This window comes from Macaca mulatta, chromosome 2 (genome assembly GCF_049350105.2).
Source record: "Macaca mulatta isolate MMU2019108-1 chromosome 2, T2T-MMU8v2.0, whole genome shotgun sequence".
In the NCBI taxonomy this organism is placed as follows: domain Eukaryota; kingdom Metazoa; phylum Chordata; class Mammalia; order Primates; family Cercopithecidae; genus Macaca; species Macaca mulatta.
In genome coordinates, this window is record NC_133407.1 from 98,461,211 (window position 1) to 98,482,553 (window position 21,343).

At 44.0% G+C, this 21,343-nt stretch overlaps 1 protein-coding gene across 19 annotated transcripts in view; it reads right to left on the reverse strand.

Moving 5' to 3' along the window:
• The window catches only part of DGKG (diacylglycerol kinase gamma), a 211,807-nt gene that overhangs the window by 131,577 nt on the left and 58,887 nt on the right, over positions 1 to 21,343 (reverse strand). For 15 of the 19 annotated variants that reach the window (XR_013413761.1, XR_013413759.1, XR_013413760.1 and 12 more), the window contains exons 4-8: positions 17,619 to 17,784; positions 16,977 to 17,039; positions 8,227 to 8,397; positions 4,201 to 4,250; positions 260 to 334 (exon numbers count right to left, since the gene is read on the reverse strand). Coding sequence is in view for 13 of the 19 variants with exons in the window: in XM_077992026.1 (XP_077848152.1) it covers positions 260 to 334; positions 4,201 to 4,250; positions 8,227 to 8,397; positions 16,977 to 17,039; positions 17,619 to 17,784 (525 nt within the window). In the remaining 6 variants the exon portion in view is untranslated. Of the gene's footprint in view, positions 1 to 259; positions 335 to 4,200; positions 4,251 to 8,226; positions 8,398 to 16,976; positions 17,040 to 17,618; positions 19,522 to 21,343 lie in introns of all 19 variants that reach the window. The other 4 variants (XR_013413764.1, XM_028843920.2, XM_028843919.2 and 1 more) reach the window with 2 other exon arrangements.

Genomic DNA, 21,343 nt, shown 5'->3' on the forward strand with positions numbered 1-21,343 from the left:
TGATGAATTTCTGTTATAACATTTTAGCACTGGTGAAAAGATTAGTATGGTTATTTCAGTTATGTCTGCACATTTTCCTGATGCCTACATTTTTCCTATCAGAGAGGTGGGAGGTAAAGTGCAGGACTCCAAAGAAGCTGCCTATAAGAAGATGAGTCTGGGAGCACCTGCAGAGTAAACACTCATTCATGTCCCGAGTGTGTCCCCCTCCCATCTCAGAAGCTCACTCCAAAGCCACCCCATCCTTACAGAAACTCACAGGCCTCAGCTCTGTGGGATCCCACTCCAGGTACTGGGCAATATGCAGCATTTGGTTGACAATGCAATCCATCTCCTAGAAAATAGCAAAGGGAGAAAATATCAAAAGGAGACAACCAAAAGTGTGTCCTTAAGAGCTGAACTCAAAATTAAGCCCAGTGGGAAGAGGGACAGGGCAGGGCAAGAGAAGAAGCTGGTGCAGTAACTGGCATTCTGTGAGGAGCTCAGTTTATTTCTGTCTCGACCACAAAGCTCACGAGAAGCACAGAGCATGCATAAGCTGGAGGTATGCAAAAAGTTCATTAACACTGACTTCTCCTGGACCCACCTTCTCTCCCTTATTCTGTGCTTTAACTTGGAATGCATAGAAAGCACTCCTGTTTTTATCCCTCTTTGTGATTATCACTTCCACAAATACTTACAAACCAAGGCAGGTTTCTCCTGTCACTTCTTATCACTCATCCCCACAGCTTTAGCAACTTGGGATCCATCTCCCCACTCAAGGCCAGTTTCTCTTGCATGGAGGGTTACTGTGTGTGTCTTAGCTCAGGTACCACGATCTTGATTCCTTTTGTTATCTCCTCTGTTTCCTTTTTACCATGGTCCAGCCCTTTGCCCAGGAGTCCGTGAACAGGAAACTCATGAGGAATATGTTTACTTGATGAATAAGCCCTTTGGTACTGAGGCCAGGCTCCATCAAAAACCTCACAGAATTGTTGGCTGCCAATGAGTCAGTGTTCTGAGAGCCCTGCTGAAACATACCAGACTGCAGAGGAATTTGGTGTCAACGTTAGCACCACTTAGGCACCAGCTAAGATGTTCATAGTAAGATTGCTTTGGGAGGACATGTTGTAGACTGAAGCAAGGTTCAAAAGTGTTACCTCCACCAGATAGAATGCTGGGTCAAAATAGCCAGCTAAAACCCAGCAGGGATTTAAAAAAATTATATTTCATTTAAATTAAGAAACAATCCATTGTAAAACTACAGGATAGGCCAGTAGATGAGGGTAAGAAAGTGGGCACAAAGGTGGGGAGAGGCTTCGGCAGAAGTTCCAATAGAAAAGAACTTGTGAATCTGGTTGGGTCCAAGATTTAATGAGAAAATGTAATTCAGGAACCAAGAATTGGACTCAGTCTTGGGCTATGTAAATAGAAGCAGAGTTGGCAGATTTCATAAAGAAAAAGTTCTCCTGAGGTCTTCCTGATTGGGCCACGTTTGGACACTTAAAGCGTCATAGGGGATGGATTCTGTTCTGTGCCACATTTCAGGAATGGCATTGACAAACCAGAGTTTGTTCAAAGTGGATATTTAATCCTGCCTTATGAGAACCAGCATAGGAATAGGGAAATTTTAGCTTGGAGAAGATTTTAGGGGAGATGTGATAGCACCTTCAAATACTCGAAGGTCTATTGTATGGGATAGGTATTCCACTTGTCCTGGCCAGGTACGGGGGACAGAAGGAAGCAGAAGGATGCAGGGAAGGGAGGAGTTGAGGACTGGCTATTTTGGCCTCCCTGCTGGGTTGAGGGAGAAGGGGAGCAGAAGCAGGTTTTGAGTTGAAAACGATTCCCCGGCGGACAGAGGAGTGCCTGTTTTCGGGAAGGAAGCCCTCTCCAGCCTCACCTCCAGCAGTGGAATGGCTGTCTTAAGGTAGTGGATGACCTCACCGTTACTGGGAGTCCATATGCCAGGGATTCCAGGTTGAATCAGATAACTCTTTTGAGATTTGCTTCAGTCTACCAATATTACCTTTAAAATGTATCTGGAATTTAACAACTTCTTACCACCTGCAATGATTCTGCCCTGCACAAGTCTACCACCATTTCATGCCTTGATTATTTCAATGGCCTCCTAACCAGTATCCCTGCTTGCATTCCCTCTGTCACCCAGGTTGGAGTGCAGTGGCACAATCTCGGCTTATGGCAACCTCTACCTCCCAGGTTCAAGTGATTCTCCAACCTCAGCCTCCCGTGTAGCTGGGACTACCGGCACCTGCCACCATGCTCAGCTAATTTATTTTGTATTTTTAGTAGAGACGGGGTTTTGCCATGTTGGCTAGGCTGGTCTCAACCTCCTGACCTCAGGTCATCTGCCTGCCTCGGCCTCCCAAAGTGCTGGGATTATAGGCATGAGCCGCCGCACCCGGAGTAGAGTGATTCTGTTAAAACATAAGTCAATCACATCACTCCCCTCCTCAAAATCGTCAATGGTTCTCCATTTCTCTGGAGTAAAAGATAAACACTTTTTTTTTTTTTTTTGAGATAGAGTCTTCCTCTGTCACCCAGGCTGGAGTAAGTGACATGATCTTGCCTCACTGCAACCTCCAACTCTAGGGTTCAAGCAATTCTCTTGCCTCAGCCTCCGGAGTAGCTGGGACTACAGGCGTGCACCACCATGCCCGGCTAATTTTTGTATTTTTAGTAGAGACGGAGTTTCACCATATTGGTCAGGCTGGTCTTGAACTCCTGACCTCGTGATCCACCTGCCTCGGCCTCCCAAAGTGCTGGGATTACAGGTGTGAGCCACACACCTGGCTAAAGATAAACACTTTTAATCACCTATAAAATTTAACATGCTTTGCAAACTCCCCACTCCCCTACCCCCATCCCATGACTTCTCTAATCTCATTCCCTCGCTCTGATCTCATCTGTTTACTCATTCTGCTCCATTCACACTGGCCTGGAGCGAATCTTCTAACATCCTAGGCACCCTCAGGATCCTCACACTCACTGTTCTTTCTCCTGGAAGGCTCTTCCCCTAGACTTACTCCTTCACCTCCTTCATGCCTCTGTTCAGATGCCCCGTCCTAGAAAGGCCTTCCTTGGCCACCCTCACTAAAGCTGCAACTTTTTCCAACACTTCCCCTCCTTTATTTTTATTCTTAGCACCCATCTCTACCTGATACATGTTTTTACTATGCTGCTTAGTGTCTGTGCTTGGACTAGAATGAAAACTTTATGAGGGCATGGAAGTTTGTCAGTTGGCTACACTGCCATACCCCCAGTGCTTAGAAGAGTGCCTGACATAATGCAGACACTCAGTAAATATGTGATGACCAAGTAAATATGTGATGACCAGTAAATATGTGATCCTCTGGATGTTCCCGCAGATGACCCAACCCACAGCATTGCAATGTGGCTGAAGAGCCACAGTGCTTCCCACAGAGGCACCCTGGGGTTTAGAGGGAATTGGGATGATTCAGTTGGTCTAGTGGACTTGTTCCCCTCCTTCCTTCCTCTGGTCTGACTCAACCCCTTGCATCTCAACCTCAGGGCCTTCCTGTTAATGAGCCCTATCTCTGACATTGACAGTCAGGATCACAGGGCCTATCTGACTCTGTTTGCCTTCTTCTCTTTCCATCCTTCCTTTTACTCCATGAGCCTTGACTGATCCTTGCCTATTCCTGAAGGGGTAAGGGTGAGTCTCAGGCTTTCTCAGGTGCAACAGGATGGGAACATGACCTGACATTAGAGCAGACAGAACCAGACTCCTAGGCTAGTGCCCTGGAGTAGGAGAAGCAGCCAAGGGTGATGCCAAAGCACATCAGCAGTGACCAGCAGCCTCCTTTCTCGTGCCCTTTTCCCCTAGTCTTTTTGCCTCCCCTGCCCTCTCCTCTTGGCCTCAGGACTCCTGCAGGAAATTGCAGGAGGACCTTGTGAACTGAACGGGAATTTAAACTAGGTCACATGCTAAAGCATCCCTCCATCCTGAGATTTGATGATCCCAGGCTTTGAGAGTGAAAAGTTGGCATTCACGCTCTGCAAGGCTGGCCCTTAGGAAATAGCAGGTGGAGAGGTCCCAGTCGGATTTCCTCAGCCTGCATCGAGACATTGCTATTACTATAAAGACAGAACTGAACATTTTCAGATTCTTCCTCTGCTTGCTCCCTGCTCCCCCAGCCTTTCTCAGGTCCGTGAGGGATATTTAGAGTGAGAACTTACCGCTTGGTCCAGAAGACCGTTCTCATCTGAATCATAGAGGCGAAACATGACTGTAAGAAACACAGAGGTAAGCCTTGAGGTGTCCTTTAAGAAGCAGGGATGGCTGAAGTTTTGATGCTGCCAAGTTTTTAGATTAGTTCTGTCACCACTGTGATGAAGGCTGTGGCAGCCAGCTCTTCCTCCCTCTGAGCGCAGAGTCTGACTTCCTTAAGGAGAGGCTGGGCCAAGGGAGGAGAACCACCTGGCTTCTGGACCTGTCTAAGCAATACCTATGTGGCTGATGAAGTCCAGGTCATGAGTATGATTCCCTGGGGAGCATGAACACCTTTCAGTGTCACTAGAACAAAACCTAAAGCAAATGCCCAGCTGGGGGTGGGGCAGAGGCAACAGCATTTTGCTTCTATTGAGCATAGAAAGTGTACAGTTAGGCAGATTTAAATCCTAGGGCTGCCCTGCCTATTCTGGGGAGTGCCCAATAAGTTATATAACTTCTTTGAGCTCAGCTTCCTTATCTATAAAGTGGAGATAATAATAGCTGGTTTCTCCTAGGATTATTATGAAGATTAATGTGTAACTGATAGGCCAAATCAACTGGGCTTAGAACATAGAAAACACTCAACAGATGTCACTAATTTTTATTTTCCTTTTAAAATGAACATTTATATATAGCATTTAACATATACAAGGTATTGTCCTATATACTTTCTCATTATTACTTAATCCTTCATAATGCTATGAAGTAGTTGTTACAGAAGCCATTTTTTCCTTTTTCTAAAAGGTATTTGGAAACATGCTATTCAGAAACATCTTCAATCATGTTCTAACTGCAGGGAGGTGATGTAGGATAAGGAAGTTCTGGGAGAAAATTTTGGACAAGGAACTACACGTTTACTTATGGGACCTGGAAACCTATATTTTACTCAACCAAAAGGCAAAGATCCTGTCTGTGGTCTCATAAGTCGGGATGGCAGGAAGCAGAGATAAGCATTTCTTCATTTTCCTGCTTTTTTTTTTCTGGGTCGGAATTTCGCTCTTGTTGCCCAGGCTGGAGTGTAATGGCGCGATCTTGGCTCACTGCAATCTCTGCCTCCCTGGTTCAAGTGATTCTCCTGCCTCACCCTCCCGAGTAGCTGGGATTACAGGCATGTATCACCACGCCCAGCTAATTTTGTGCTTTTAGTAGAGACGGGGTTTCTCCATGTTGGTCAGGCTGGTCTCAAATTCCTGACCTCAGGTCATCTGCCCGCCTCGGCCTTCCAAAGTTCTGGGATTACAGGCATGAGCCTCCGTGCTCCCTGGCCTTTCCTGCTATTCCTTAAAACCCTTCATCATGCCTGCTTTCTCTGTGGAGCACCCATTCGGTGCAACACCTCGGGGCACGTATCAGCCCGGTCCCCTTATTTCTGCAAAGTTGCCCTTGTGTCATCATTTCCTCCTAGATGTTTTAATGTCTCTGTACCTTGTGTTTTTTTCAGGGGTGCATCGCTGGCGAAGTCAAAGTCCTTTAAAGGTAGGGTCATGGGCTTTCGATTCTTTGTGATTCCTCAGAAGGCCCCAGTCTGAGGCATGTATCATACGCTGATGACTCACCCAGCAGATGGTTGAATGACATAAACAGACCTTTTCTGCTAGCATTATTCCAGGTCTCTGGGCCTAGGCGACTCTCCAGCGCTGACCTCTCTCTGGTCCTACTGTGCATGAACAATAGAACTAGAAAGGCCTGAGTAAGCATCCTAATTTTAGCAGTGTAACCTTGGACAAGTCTTTTAACCCTCTTGTGCCTTCCTTCTAGGTTACGGTGAGGTTAAAATGAGAAGGCATTCAAAGTGCTTAGCAAATATAAGGTGTTTATTGATGATAGTTGTTCTTGTTATTATTGCATTGGCAATAGGTGTGGGACTTCAGTCTATTATTTCCAAAAAAATACATGCTTGGTTTTTACAAAGAAAAGTTTAACTTGTTTTCCGTCCTTAAAGTTAAGGAAGGATATAAATTGATATGGTTTGGTAAAAAGCAAACCAAAATGAAAACTCTATATGACCAAGTTTCTGCAACAAAAGACTTGCAGGCCGGGCACGGTGGCTCACACCTCTAATCCCAGCACTTTGGGAGGCTGAGGCGGGTAGATCATCTGAGGTCAGGAGTTCGAGACCAGCCTGGCCAACATGGTGATACCCCGTCTCTACCAAAAATACAAAAATTAGCTGGGCATGGCGGCGGGCACCTGTAATTCCAGCTACTCGGGAGGCTGAGGCAGGAGAATCGCTTGAACCTGGGAGGTGGAGTTCCAGTGAGCAGAGATCACGCCACTGCATTCCAGCCTGGGCGACAAGAGTGAAACTCCGTCTCAAAAAAAAAAAAAAAAAAAAAAAAAAATTTGCAAGGAAAAAATTAGCAAAAGATGGAGAGGGATCCGAAAGATTAAAAGAGAGTGAAGACACATAACAACCAGTGGTGATATATGAATTTTACTCGGATCCTGATTCAAACAAACAGTTAAAAATATCTAAGATAATTGGAAAAATGTGAATACTATTTGATAATAGTAAAAGGAATCATTTTCTTTGGCTGTGATGATGGTATTGAGGTTATATTAAAGAAGAAGAGTCTGTGAATTTAGAGGTACATACTGAAATATTTACAGATAAAATTATATGGTGCTTGGAATTTGCTTCAAAATACTCTGAGGCAGAGGGAATGGGTGGGAGGTATAAACACAAGACTGACCATGAGTTGATCATTGTTGAAGCTGGGTGATGGGGCCATGGACGTTCACTGTCCTCTCTACTTTTATCTTTGAAATTTTCTATAATAACAAGTTTTAACGTTTCTTTGCATGGCCATTATAAGACTCAGTTGGAGAGTCATTAATATAAAACAATCTGTCACCTTCTCTTTGGTAGTTACCAATAAATACAATGCCTGAAATTCAAAATCCAGCTAAATGCTGGAAATAATTTGATGTTTCACTTTTAACATTAGCTAGAAGAAAACAGCAATCTGCTACATTTGCCACCAAACTAGCACTTAAGACTTGCAATTGTTAACACTTCCAACCTATGGGAGAGATTTTAAGCTCAGCTAATGAGCAAACTGTTTCATTTTGTTTTTGGCAAGAGTTAACCTTTGGCAGACTTCCCTTGCTTATGTTTAAGTTTTGTTGACTAGTCTTATTATTAACTTGAATTTTGACTTTGGCTATAATGTCCTTTTTTTTTTTTTTTTTGCCTTGCTGTCTACTTAAGTTCCCAAGAGAAGCAAAGACAATACAAATTTTTTAACAAGGTCCTATCATCTTCTATTTTTTAAAAGTATGTCTGTAGGCTCACAGAAGCCAGAGAAACCATACCTGGACTGAATCATCTACAAGACTGCAGGCTGTTTCAGCCACCGTGAACTTTCTGCCCCCAGCTCTTACTCTCCTCCTGAAGACATATTTTTAAAACCTACTTTAGTAGCACCACCAAACCAAGCTCAACTCCTTTAATTAACTGGCCTCCTCGTTCTCTAGAGGCCAATAATCTTGGGGTGGGGCGTAGGTAGAGAAATGGACAAAGCCTTATCAAGACAGAGACTGATGAGATCTCAAGAAAAGAATATTTCCTCATAAAGAGTTGCCTGGGCACGGAATAGGGGGAAGGAGAACAGATGTTGAATATATTTCTTTAAAAAATCTATTAAGAGGAGGTAGCAGTTTTCTGAGTAAAGGCTTTCAGGAAGTCCTGCCAGCAAAGCAAGGAAGTCTTGACCGCTTGATGGAACCCCTTCCCCTTTCCAGATTCTGGTTCTCAATGCCTGGGTTTCAGATGCCTTTCCCACATGATACACAACTGGTACTATGTCCCAGGGTGGATTCTAGGAGTTGTTCATATCACTGCTGGTAACAGGACAAAGAAACCTCCCCAAAGACGCAGGACCTATATCCGTGATACCAGCTCAATCTCCAGTGTGTTCAGGAATAATGGACAGAACCCCAGATCTTTCTGTAGGAAAAAGATGAAGCCCCTTGACAGGGTGAGCACTTACACTCCAGCTTATCCTGAGGTCTCCCCGTCTCCAGCAGGGACAGGTAGCACACAACATCCTTCAGGTACACCACAGGGGATTCCGAGCTTGAAGACCGAGGGACGGGGGGTTCCGGGGGGGTTGCAGCCACTTGGTCTTCAGTTGGTGCTTGCTTCTCAGCCATATTTGATTCTGTGATAGGCAAAATGAAAACATCCAAGGGCATTTTCTGTTTAGTAAATATTAACCCCTCTTTGTTACCCCATCCTTTTCATGGTAGAGGCAAGAATTTTGTAGAAGTGTCTTCAAAAGCTTTGGTTACATAGATGTGATCAAATTAGTGGCCCTAGAAATCCAACTTGTGGAGTTCATGGTCTCCGAAGGGATCCCATGCTGACCCCTTTAAGAGTCTATTTCCTTGCAGGAAATTCATCTATACTCTGAATATTCAGAAAAGATGATGGTGATTATTGGTAATATCAATAATCAACAGATAAATGTCATATGGCCTACTTTTTTGGGAACATACCCAACTTGTAGAAGTAATTTTGGCTGGGATTTCAAAATGGTAAATGGCCAACAGTCATTTCTTAATAGACCTTGCGATTTTCTTTTCAAACACATTTAAACACACATAAAGGATGAATATTCAAAAGAGAAAACTGGGATTGATGATCAACCCATCTCTAGAAACTAGAAAGAACTCAAACTAATTGCAAGTCTAATCATTTGGATGAAGAAAATGCAGAAAGTAGATTATTGTACCACAAGAATGGGGTAAGTTTTTCCTTTAAAATTTCTGCTTTCTAAGGTAGGAAAACACTTTGTCTCTTCCACACTTTGTTCTCTGGTTCAGAAATATAAGATCTATTACTAACAAGAAAATGGGGCACCCCTATTTGCCTGTGTGAATTCTACTTTTTGAGATACTTTGAGTGCTGTCTTCCCTCTCTACCTCCATGCTCATCAGAAATGATCTCTTAATATCTGCTAGGAGTGTACAACTCACAGAAAACAACTAACCAGGGAACAAAGGGAAGGTGGGCAGTGGAAAATCCAATATTTTAGGTGTTGTAATATTATACCACCAAGTAACAAAGTACTGAAGGTAGAGGCAGTGGGAGAGACAGCCTTGATAGTAACGTCTGTTGAGGAAGGCAATGTTACCTGTACACGCTTCATTCGGAGAAACAAACAACCAAGCAATGGAAGTAAATATTCCATTTTAGGCAAGCAGGGCTGTGCTAGATGAAAGCCTTCCAGGTTCCAGGGATTCGGTTGTGGGTCTGAGAAGGGAGTTAACAATCATCCAGATGGACAATAGGAGAGACCAAAAGTCACTGACACACTTTGTATATTACAAAGGGCCTCATGAAGAAACCAAGATGGAGCCTATGAAACGCAGCCGCAAAGTAAGGAAAGAAAGCTTCATCCTGAGGTCTCAGAAGACCGGATTTTCAAAAGTAATTTTCTGCTGGACAAGACCCTTAGCAGGATGCAAGAAGATATCACCTTTATTAAACAAAAGCAGAAAGCCTCAGGGTTCGACAAGTAGAGATGAAAATACAATAGGATGAGATAAAGATAGGGATAGTGAGATAGGGGAGGTTGTAATAAAATTACATATTTAATGAAGTATTAAGATTGTCACTGGAGGAAAACATGGGAACAGGCCTTTGTACTGTGTAGTCCATTACACGCAAAGTTATTGCTAGGTCCTCAGATTATTCATCAATTAAAACACGATCAATAACTTCTACTTGACTAAATGGATTGACAGAGACCAGATTTACCCTCTCACCTAAAACAGTGACAAAACTGGACAAAATGTATGAAACAATGGTTCATAGGACATTACATTATCAGGGAGGACCAAACACTGATCTCTGAGAAGATGAGACGACTCCTACAACTGCCACATCAGACTGTTTGGAAAGAGCTTCTAGGCTGCAGCACAGAGAGGGGAAGCTAGGCTAACCCTGGCAGTCTCTCTGAGTGGAGGTGAAGCTGGAACCTGGAACCCATGGTGGCTAGGGTTCACAGAGCAGGCACTGGAGAGGAGGGGATGCACAGACAGCTAGCTCTGAATATGTGTAGAAGGTCCCCTTTGAGTGACAGCAGAGAGTTCCCTTGAGTTATTCAGCTGAGTAGAATCAGCACACTTGTGGAAGGAAAACACCTAAGGCTGGGGAAAGAACTAGGATTAGAGAGAATAATCCCTGGAATGCAAAGAGAACCAGGAGTGATGCCTATTCCCACCAACCAGGGTAGAAAACCCCCATGATTCATGAACCATCGATAGAGTGTTCAGAAGCATTGTTTCTCAGTAGTGAGAAAATGCCTTTCTGGTCCTGTCCGGTGAAGCTTAAAAGATAGATCCAAAAAGATCAGACTGTTTCCAAGTAACCTAACTGTACCTAAAAACAAAGCTCAGGAGTATTTGTAGGAATGTGAAAATCCAGTACTCAACATTTAGTGAAGAGGTACCATAAATTCTATACAAATTCTTCCAGAAAATTTAAGAGGAGGGAATCCTACGCAACCCATTTTTGAGGCCAGCATTACTCTAAAGCCAAAAACAGACAATGACATGACAAGACATGAACATGCAAATCAATATCCCTCATGAACACAGAGGCAAACGTTCTTAATATTTTAGCAAATTGAGCCTCATAATACATAAAAAGAAATTAAATAAGACCAAATAAACAAACAATTAAGAACATGAAAAGACACTCAACATCATTAAAGCACAAGAATATTTATAACACTTTTATTTATAATAATCATTAACTGGAAGCAATCTAAATGTCCATCAGTAGGTTAACAGATGAACAAATTGTGGAATATCTATATATTAAAACACTAATCAGCAACTAAAATATGTGAACTATTGATACATACAAAATGGATAAATCTCGAAATTATTATGTGGAGTGGAAAAAGGCAGACCCAAAAGAGTAGACAGTGTATGATTCCATGTATATAAAATCTAGACAATGCAATCTAATATATATGGCAGAAAGCAGATCAGTAGTTGTATGGGGATGAAGCGTGGGTGGGTAAAGAGGGTGGAAAACAGGGATTACAAAGAAAACTTTTAGAGATTATGGGTATGTTCATTATATTAATTGTGGTACTAGTTTTACAGGTATATACATATGTCAAAACTTATTAATTAATTATACACTTAAAACATGCAATTTATGCCAATTTATACCTCAATCCTTGGATCTTGAACTATTTCTCTAGTTTTCACTGAAGTCTGCTGCTCACTCCTGTCATAGAGATGCAGGGGTCCAGGAAGACTGAGAGGCACTGCCATTGTCCCATTATGAATGACAGTGTTCTTCCTCTTCACTCTGCCTTATATGAACTACACTTAACCTATGGCCATCTGAGTATGTCCCTCAGGTACCACCTGTAAAAAGGCCAACACTCTTTTCCAGATCGCAGAGGTTCTGTCCTGGTGCCATGTCCTAAACGCTTTCATGTGAGGGCTCTTGGGCAGACCTGACTTGTTCCACTTTCTCTCTTGGTATCTGTGTTACTTGTTCCCTACCAGTTGGGCAGTGTGGCATAGTGGGAAGAGCACCAGGCCAGGCAGCAGAAGACTGTGATTCCAGCACTGAGTTTGTGTTCAATTGTGTGTGATTTAACACACAAAGTATGTGTGTGTGATTTAACACAAGCAGGCTTACTCTACCATACTCAACCTCAGTTTTCTCATCTGTTTAAAGAGGGGATTGCATTAAAACTGATGTTTACCCAAAGTCTTGAACTACAGAAATCCTTCAAGTAAATGACTTAACTAAGTGAAGAACAAAACTGGGTCCCAAGGCTGGGCATGGTGGCTCATGCCTGTAATCCCAGCACTTTGGGAGGCCAAGGTGAGTGGATTTCCTGAGGTCAGGAGTTGGAGACCAGCCTGGCCAACATGGTGAAACCCCATCTCTACTAAAAATACAAAAATTAGCTGGACATGGTGGCAGGTGCCTGTAATCTCAGCTACTCAGGAGGCTGAGGCAGGAGAATCGCTTGAACCCAGGAGGCAGAGGTTGAGAGGCAGAGGTTGCAGTGAACTGAGATTGTGCCACTGCATTCCAGCCTGGGCAACAGAGCGAGATTCCATCTCAAAAAAAAAAAAAAAAAAAAAAGAAGAAGAAACTGGGTCCCAGATTATCTATACAATACAGTCTGATCCCAATTCTGTAAAAAATCTATAGAAAAATCTACAAGGAGATTACACACACACACATACACACACACATGTAATTGCATTGGTGAAATTATGGGTGATTTTTATTGTGCTTTTTAAAAAACACGCTTTTTAGAGCACTGTAAAATTCAGACTAAAACTAAAAAAGTGTCCAGAGATTTTTCACACACCCTGCTTCCCTACACATGCATAGCCTACCATGCCTCACTCCCCAACCAGAGTGGTACATTTGTTACAGCTGATGAATAAATCAACACATCATTACCACCTGAGGTCTATAGTTTGCATTAGGGTTCATTCTTGGTGTTCTACATTCTGTGGGTTTGGGCAAATGTACAATGACATGCATTCACCATTATAGTATACAGAGTAGTTTCACTGCCCTAAAAATCCTCAGTGCTTTGCCTATTCATCCTTCCCTTCCCCTGACCCTTGACACCACTGATCTTTGTGGTTTCTTTATTTTTTTGTGTCCTTCAAATTTCTTACAATGTGAGTATATTGCTTTTACAATTTGGAAAAACTAACACAAAATATTAGGAGACTTTCCTTGATATTTCAATATTCCAAGTTGCTGAAACATCTCAACAGGCCAAGAAACTAACGGAACACCAGGACACTGAAGTTCTCCTTGTTCATCTCAGTTAGTCCTGGGCCTTCATGAAGGGAAGGGTGGGCTCAGCCTTTCCTGAGCTGACATTTTGACAGTGATAGATTGCTCAGGCCTCTGAGCCAAAGTCTGGACCCTGAAAGCCCCGCTCTGTTGTCTTTATAGGCAAAACACATGCCTGCCCTGCTCTGGGAATGAAGTGGGCTTTGCTGGATCTGAGCTTGGAGACTGATCTGATAGGCCTAGACAGGCCACATGAAATAAGAATCTAAGCTCTTCCCCTGGCTTCCACCTGGACAACAGGAAAAGGTTGGTCTTTCCAGCAGATGGCCTAATTGAAGGTGAGTCCAAGACTTGGCTCTTCCTTGCTGGCAGAGGCCCCTTTCTGTGGTGACCGCCTGGCCCTATAATTCTTGTTCCTGGTGAACAGGGACATCTAATTAAGACATCTGTGGAAGAGGGCCTAGCAGGAAAAGGTTTTTTCCCCTTAAATCTCAAGTGTCAAAAGAAGATGAAAAAAATGCTATGTAACTCCTTGGGCCAAGAGTCAGATAATTGCCCTTTCATGATTTTACTATAGGGGGCTGATTTTTCCCATACACAAGGAAAATGGTACATCACAAAATCACTTCTCCAGGAGGAAATCTCTGGAAGTTTCTCTTTTAGACCCAGAATGATACAACTATTGCAAATACATATGGAGGTCAAATAAGTCAGCTAATTTCCATTATCATCATCGATCATCTTTTCTCAAATATCACATAATGACATATCCCCAATAAATTCTTCCTTGGTAGCTCAGAAACATTACCCACTAAAACACAACCTGCCCAGACAATTTGGAACGTCAATGAATGAATTGTATCTTCTTCCAGGTTCCTCTTGAAATTCCAGATAAAATAAACCCCATCTCCACTAAAAATAGAAAAATTAGCCTGGTGTGGTGGCATGCACCTGTAATCCCAGCTACTTGGGAGGCTGAGACAGGAGAATCGCTTGAACTTGGAAGGCAGAGGTTGTGGTGAGCTGAGATTGCGCCATTGCACTCCAGCCTGGGCAACAAGAGCGAAACTCCGTCTCAAAGAAAAAAAAAGAAAAGTCTCTAGGTAAAGAATTTGGGGCAGGATGCTTTTCACCACTGAGTTTCTTGCTGGGAGTTTAAAATCTCAGAGCTACTAGTTTCACCCTTTCCTCCCTAGTAGGAGAATGATTTATGCCAGAATATGCCTCCTGTAGTCCTTAGAAGATATAAGAGTTATCTGTGCCTTATGTCCATTTCACCAAGTGGCTCTGGACTAGCATGGCTGAGTGGCGTGCTGGGCAGGGCGTGGATGAGCCAGCATTTTTGCAGAGTCCTGCCCGGCTGCTGCTGTCCCTGAAACCATCAGGAAGGCACAAGTGCTCCTAGTCTTTGCTTTCTGGTGCTCTGTGCGTAGCCTGGAGTTTGCTGAGCTTATGATCCGGCGGTAACTGTTTTTCCCCAACCATGCTCTGCTTTCCATCTATCATGAACTGTTTATCCCACCAGGCCTTTAGTTAAACACTGAAAACTCAATAATCCTTCCAGTTTCTCTTTTTGCTGTGACAGGAAAAAAGATTAGAACTACGTTGAAGAAACTCTCTCATTCCAGGTCCCTGTTGCAATGAGTTCCCCTTCTCTTAGCTGCAGTATCTCTAGTCTATCTTGTTTTATATATATTTAAAATATATATTTAAAATATAGGCTGGGCGGGGTGGCTTATGCCTGTAATCCCAGCACTTTGGGAGGCTGAGGCGGGTAGATCACAAGATTGAGACCAGTCAGGAGATTGAGACCATCCTGGCCAACATGGTGAAACCCTGTCTCTACTAAAAATACCAAAAATCAGCCAGGTATGGTGGCACGGGCCTGTAGTCCCAGCTACTCGAGAGGCTGAGGCTGGAGAATCACTTGAACCTGGGAGGCCAAGGTTGCAGTGAACCGAGATCGCACCACTGCACTCCAGCCTGGTGACAGAGCGAGACTCCATCTCAAAATAATAATAATAATAATAATAATAATAATAAAATAAAAACTGCATTCTTTTTCCCCTGGGCACATCCCAAGAGCTGGAATTCACCTTTGGATATCTATAAAGCTTTTCAATAAAATGATAATGCACAGTAAAAACAAAACAAAACAAAACAAAAAGATCTGACTTTCTGGGTCTTTGTATTAAAAGCTTCAGGAGCAACCTGGGAGAAAGAGAGCCCATGAGAGACCTTTCATGAGAAGAGGATGCCCAGTTGACATACTTGGAGACTGAGGGTGCAGGTTGAAGGAGATAATGGCAGACCATACTGAGTTAAGAATAGAATATACTTCTGTGCTGGGTGTGGTGGCTCATGCCTGTAATCCCAGCACTTTGGGAGGCCGAGGTGGGTGGATCACTTGAGGTCAGGAGTTGGAGAACAGCCTGGCCAAGATGGCGAAACCCTGTCTCTACTAAAAAAGTACAAAAATTAGCCAGGTGTGGTGGCACACTCTTGTAATCCCAGCTACTCAGGAGGCTGATGCACGAGAATAACTTGAACCTGGGAGGTCGAGGCTGCAGTAAGCTGAGATTGTACCACTGCACTCCAGCCTAGGGGACAGAGCAAGACTTTATCTAAAAAAAAAAAAAAAAAAAAAAAAAAGGAATAAAGAGTACTTCTGGAAGGTGGCCTGAATAATGCCAGGCACTATTCTAAGCATTAACATATCTAACTCACTTAACCCTCATAACAACATTTGTTATCTCACTTGGGGACACTGAGGCACAGAGACAGTGTTCAAACATGTCCACGGTTACAGAACTAAGTAGTGTTGGCTCTGAGAATCAAACCCAGGCAGCCTGGCTCCTTAAGCAACATGCTCTGTTGCCTGATCCAACTTGAGTTGATAGTACTCAGGACATTTATATTGTATATGAGAACAGAAATTAAGTACGGTAACCTTTACTTCTCATTTTCGCAGGAGCTTCTGGCCTTGGGCCTGGCCTGTCAACAGCAGAGAGGAATGGCTTCCCATTGATAAATGTGTCAGGGAAGATTCCACATCTCTGACAGCCCAACAGTGGGCCTCTGGGCAGCAGGCACCACTACAGCAGCCCCGCTGAGAGTGCAGCCTTGCTCATTCCACAGGAACCAACCACACCACCAGGACCATTGTGTCCTCTCTTGGTATAGGAAAGACTGCAGGAGTTTTGAGGTTGGATGATTCTGGATTGAATCCCTGGCTCCACAGGTCACACCAGTGGTATATAATTTCTTAAGGCCTCAGTTCCTCATGTGTAAAGTGGTGTGATTGTGAAGCTTAAATGAAATGTGTAATGAGCAGATGCCTGGCAAATACATCTTCAAGACCGTTTGAGCTGGCTTCCCTTGCTAACTTATTAGCAACTCTTCAACTTACTCAAAATAGTGTATATATGTTGTTGGAAGTCAACCACAGCACATTTTTACCCTCTTGCTCTGTTCCTCTCCAGCTAACCACTGGTAATCTGCACCTCAGCCTTAGAGCCACAGCCACTTCTCTCTCTCTCTCCCTCCCTCTCTCTCTCTCTCTCTCTCTCTCTCTCTCTCACACACACACACACACACACACACACACACACACACACACACACACTTTCTCCTGAGAAGGCTCTTCACTTTCTGGGCAGGCAGACATATCAGAGAGAAACATCTAGCAAGCTGTTCCAAGTCCCGACTTGCTCTGTTCTAGGGCAAGTAAAGCAAAAACCTTTACCCAGCCTCAGAATCCCAGAACATTCAAATGACAGGAGCCCCAGAGATGGAGGTTCTGAAGGCCACAGGAGGACCAGATCTGCATAAGATTGCACAATTATATAAGGACAGCACTATTGGTTAGGTTTCCCCACTTCTCCCCAGGGATGAAATATTCCCCACTTTTCCCACAAATCTTATATTCCAAAGACTTACCAGTATCAGGGGCACAGGCCTCATCTGCTTTGGTGGCATTCTCTGCATTCTGTATATTAGTATCTGAGGAACAAAAAGAAGATTTAAAGACCAGACCAGGCCTTCCAGCTTCTTGGAAGGGCAGGTACGGGACCTCCCCATGGAACCTGGTTCACCTGGGTTGTGTCTGTCTCTGGTTGTTACTGTCAGCTGGGTTCATGCTCACTTATTGGGATTGACTGTGTCTCCCCCATTATAGCCCAAGCTCCAGGAATACAGGGATCATGGCTTCCCTCTCCTCTAACACTTCCAGGCTAGTCCCAGCCTGGACACAGAAGCTGAATGTGCTCCATCCGTGGACTGTCAGCCTTTGCTGAAGGCTCTCTTCCCCTGCCATACGTTATTTTGTGTCTCCTCTTTCCCCACCCTGCTCTTTGATCTGTAGTGGCAGGAATTATGCCTCCTCTTTATTCCTTTTGCTGAGAGGTTCATCAGGGCTTCCTGTAAAGCGCTCTGAGGAAGGGCGTCCCTGTCTCTTGGTTCATATTCGCACCCATGGGGTAGTTACTATGTTCAGGGGACCCTCTAGGAATGCAGTCTGTGGCTGTGGTAGGGGGTGAGAGCTGCACAAGGTCTGCCCATCTTGGGGAACACTCTGTGTACCTGGGCTATTGGCCTCGCTGTTGCTGGCCTCCTCCGTCGGGTGATCAGAGGTCTCCTGTCTGGGCTTCTGGCTGAAGGCCAGGAAGAGGTGAGTGCTCAGTGGCTGGGGAAGGTCCACCTCCAGGTATGCCCTCATGAACAGCTTGAAGACATCATAGCTAATTGGCTGAGAAGGAGCAAAAGGGCAAAATCAGTGGAGAGAAGCAAAGGGACAGAGAGGAAGAGAGAAGGAAAAGGAATAGAAAAGCTGGCAGGTGAAAGAAATGGGAAGGGAGGCAGCAGGACATGGAGGAGCTGATGGGGACAGGAATGAAAAGGCCAGGGAAGTGATAGAGAATGAGAGGCACAGGGTGCGGGGGATGGATGTAAGAAAGAGAAAATGCTGCGGTTGCATATTGGGGGTTGGTGGGGCACAGAACCAGGGCAGGCTCCTGTAATAAGAAATGATATTATGTAAATGTAGATAAAAAGGGAGATGTTGGAGAGTGAGCCTTGGGAGTGGAGGCCAAAGTGCAGGGCTCTCCCTTAGTCCAGGCCCGTGTGAGGGATGTGGCTCTAATGAGCGGGGACAAGGTCTGTGCTCTGGAATCCTAGTTAAGATGAAGAAGGATGTAGTTGAAAATATGATGGAAAGAAATGGTTCTTCTGTAGTATCTTGGTTTCCCTCTTGTGCCATGATGGATGTGATGCCTGAGTATTCAGGTCTCAGAAAGTAGGAAAGACCTGGAAGAGAAAAGAACAGGCTCCATCCTTCATTACTTTCATAGTCCTGATCTTCCCTGGAAAAACCCTCAAATAACAAGGGGGTGTGTGTTTCTGGCTCAGCTGCTTCTCAAAACATGTCCTTGTGAAGGTTTTAGGCACCAGGAGAAGAGCAGGAAGCCAAGGACAGAAGGTAGAACCAAGAGATATGCCAAAAACTAGACCCTCTTCCTGCTGTGTCTCTCCCGGTACCGCCTGGCTTCTGGTCCCAGGCTGGGAGCAGCTTTGCCAGAAAGGGCTGCTGCACTCAGCAAACACTCAACAACAACAACAGTTTGCAGTGAGTCATCACTGGCTTGTGCTTTGATGGCATCAGATTCTTCATCAAATCGGCAGATGCTCCTGGAAACCATTTGAGGAAGCACTACTCCGAGATCTGCTGTGCAAGCTTTTGTGAATAATAGCAGCCATGAGAATAAAATCCCTTTGCAGGAGTCTACTTGGTGTGCCCATCAAAATGTTGGTAGCATTTAACCCCTTGTGTGTTCTGGGAGATCTGGGGGACTTCCCAGAACCAAAGACTGGCTTACATGTGTATAAACAAGTTTGGGTTCAAAATCTTGACCTTAAAAGCAAGTAATGGCCTCCCCAACCCACTGGGGGGCCCACAAATAAATTTCTGTTTAGCACCAGGCTTGACTGTTCTATCCATCTCCTTTGCAGAGTGAAGGAAGTCTGAATCTGGTAAGAGGCTCTTACCAGATCAGGGGAACTCGAAGCAAATGGTAGGCTCACATTTCTTGTGACAGCTATCCATGTCTCTGTTCCTTTTCTGTCCCCGAGTCTCTGTGTCTCTTTATTTCACACTCTTTCTGTCCCTCGCTGTCTCTGTAGCTTCATCGCCTCAGAATGTCCCTTCTTCCCACATCCTTCTCCTTTCTCCTAATACACAATAACAAAATATTTTCTTCCTCCTCTCTTTTCTTTTCTTTCTTTCTTTCTTTCTTTCTTTCTTTCTTTCTTTCTTTCTTTCTTTCTTTCTTTCTTTCTTTCTTTCTTTCTTTCTTTCTTTCTCTCTCTCTCTCTCTTTCTTTCTTTCTTTCTTCCTTTCTTTCTTTCTTTTTTTTTTTTTTTCCTGAGACAGTCTCGCTCTGTCACCCAGGCTAGAGTGTAGTGGCGCCATCTCGGTTCACTGCAACCTCTGCCTCCTGAGTTCAAGCAATTCTCATGCCTCAGCCTCCCAAGTAGCTAGGCTTACAGGCACGTGCCACCATGCCCAGCTATTTTTGTATTTTTAGTAGAGATGGGGTTTCACTATGTTGGCCAGGCTGGTCTTGAACTACTGACCTCAAGTGATCTGCCTGCCTTGGCTTCCCAAAGTGCTGGGATTACTGGCGTGAGCCACCATGCCCAGCCCCTCCTCTCCAACTGTAACCCACCCACTATGATCCTTGATTCCATTCTCGCTGGCTCTGATTGCACCTCCAGCATTTTCTTTTCATCTACCTGCAAATATGTTAAATGTCCCCTATTCCAAAGAAAGTGCTGTCTACCAGAGCTACTGGCCCATCCTTCTCCCCTTTCCTTTCAAATTTCTCCAAACAGACCAGATTAGCCTCCTCACCTCCCTAATCCCATTTGGATTGGATCCTAGCCCATTACCTCTGAAACTGCTTTGTTGAAGGTCACAGATATAATCATCTCTTTTTAGACTGTCTTATCTTTGGCCTCTCTGCAGCATTTCATCCTGTCTTCTTTTTGAAGTTCTCTATTTTCTGTGCAGTTGTTCTGTTTTGGTTCTCTTCATTCTTTACTTTGATTTGACTGAATAATATGGCACTGTTCTTCATTAATTTGTTTCTAAAGCTCTTTTTGCTTTGTCTTTTTGTATCACTTTAATTGACAAGTACTATTTTAAAAGGTAGTTTTCAGTTCCATAGTGAACTATTAATCTCTTACAGCTAGCATCAAATGAAAACTATCAGAATAAAATATTTCTGGAAAGCAGACTGTACTAAATGATCTAATAAAAAGAAAGTTTAAACAGTGTAACATAATGCTGTAAAGAACCAAAGCCAAAAGATCATGAAACAAGATCAGCATGAGATTCAGCAAACCTCATGACTGGTCTCAGACCAAGCGCATTTCCCCTCCTTTTCCAATCTGTTTCTTCTTCAGCAAATTGTGAGTGCTGAACTAGAAGATTTCAAGTTCTAAACTTCAATTAGCTTGCTCCCTGAAAACCAGCTGATCGTTCTGACTCCACAATTTCTGTTAATGCCAATGACACCATTATGCTCCCAACATTACAGGCTGAGCTTTGAACTGTCAGTTGTCTGAGACTAGTTCTTGTCTCTTCCTTCTGTCCACTGTTCTTCTGCAACGTCTGTCACATCCAGACCTTTTCTATGTCCATTGTCCCTGCTGCCATCACCAAAATTCCTGGATTCTGACTTTTGTTCCATATAATTCACCTGGACCATTGCAATACCCCTCCAAAGCTTCCTTATCCCCATGTCCATCTGTTGGTCCTCCCACCTATCTTACCTATCCTTGCCCTGTTGATCTTCCTAAAGCACAACTCTGATAAGATTGCTTCTCTACTCAAAAACTTTCCATGGGGCGGGCGCAGTGGCTCATGCCTGTAATTCCAGCCCTTTGGGAGGCTGAGGCAAGTGGATCACGAGGTCAGGAGATCGAGACCATCCTGGCTAACATGGTGAAACCCCGTCTCTACTAAAATTACAAAAAAATTAGCTGGGCATGGTGGTGGGTGCCTGTAGTCCCAGATACTCGGGAGGCTGAGGCAGGAGAATGGCGTGAACCTGGGAGGCAGAGCTTGCAGTGAGCTGAGATGGCGCCACTGCACTCCAGCCTGGGTGACAGATCAAGACTCTATCTCAAAAAAAAAAAAACAAAACCAAAAAACAAAAAAAACCACCACCACCACCAATAAAAAACAAACTTTCCATGGTTTCTAATTGCCCATGGAACTAAATTGAGATCAGCTGATGTACTTCTGT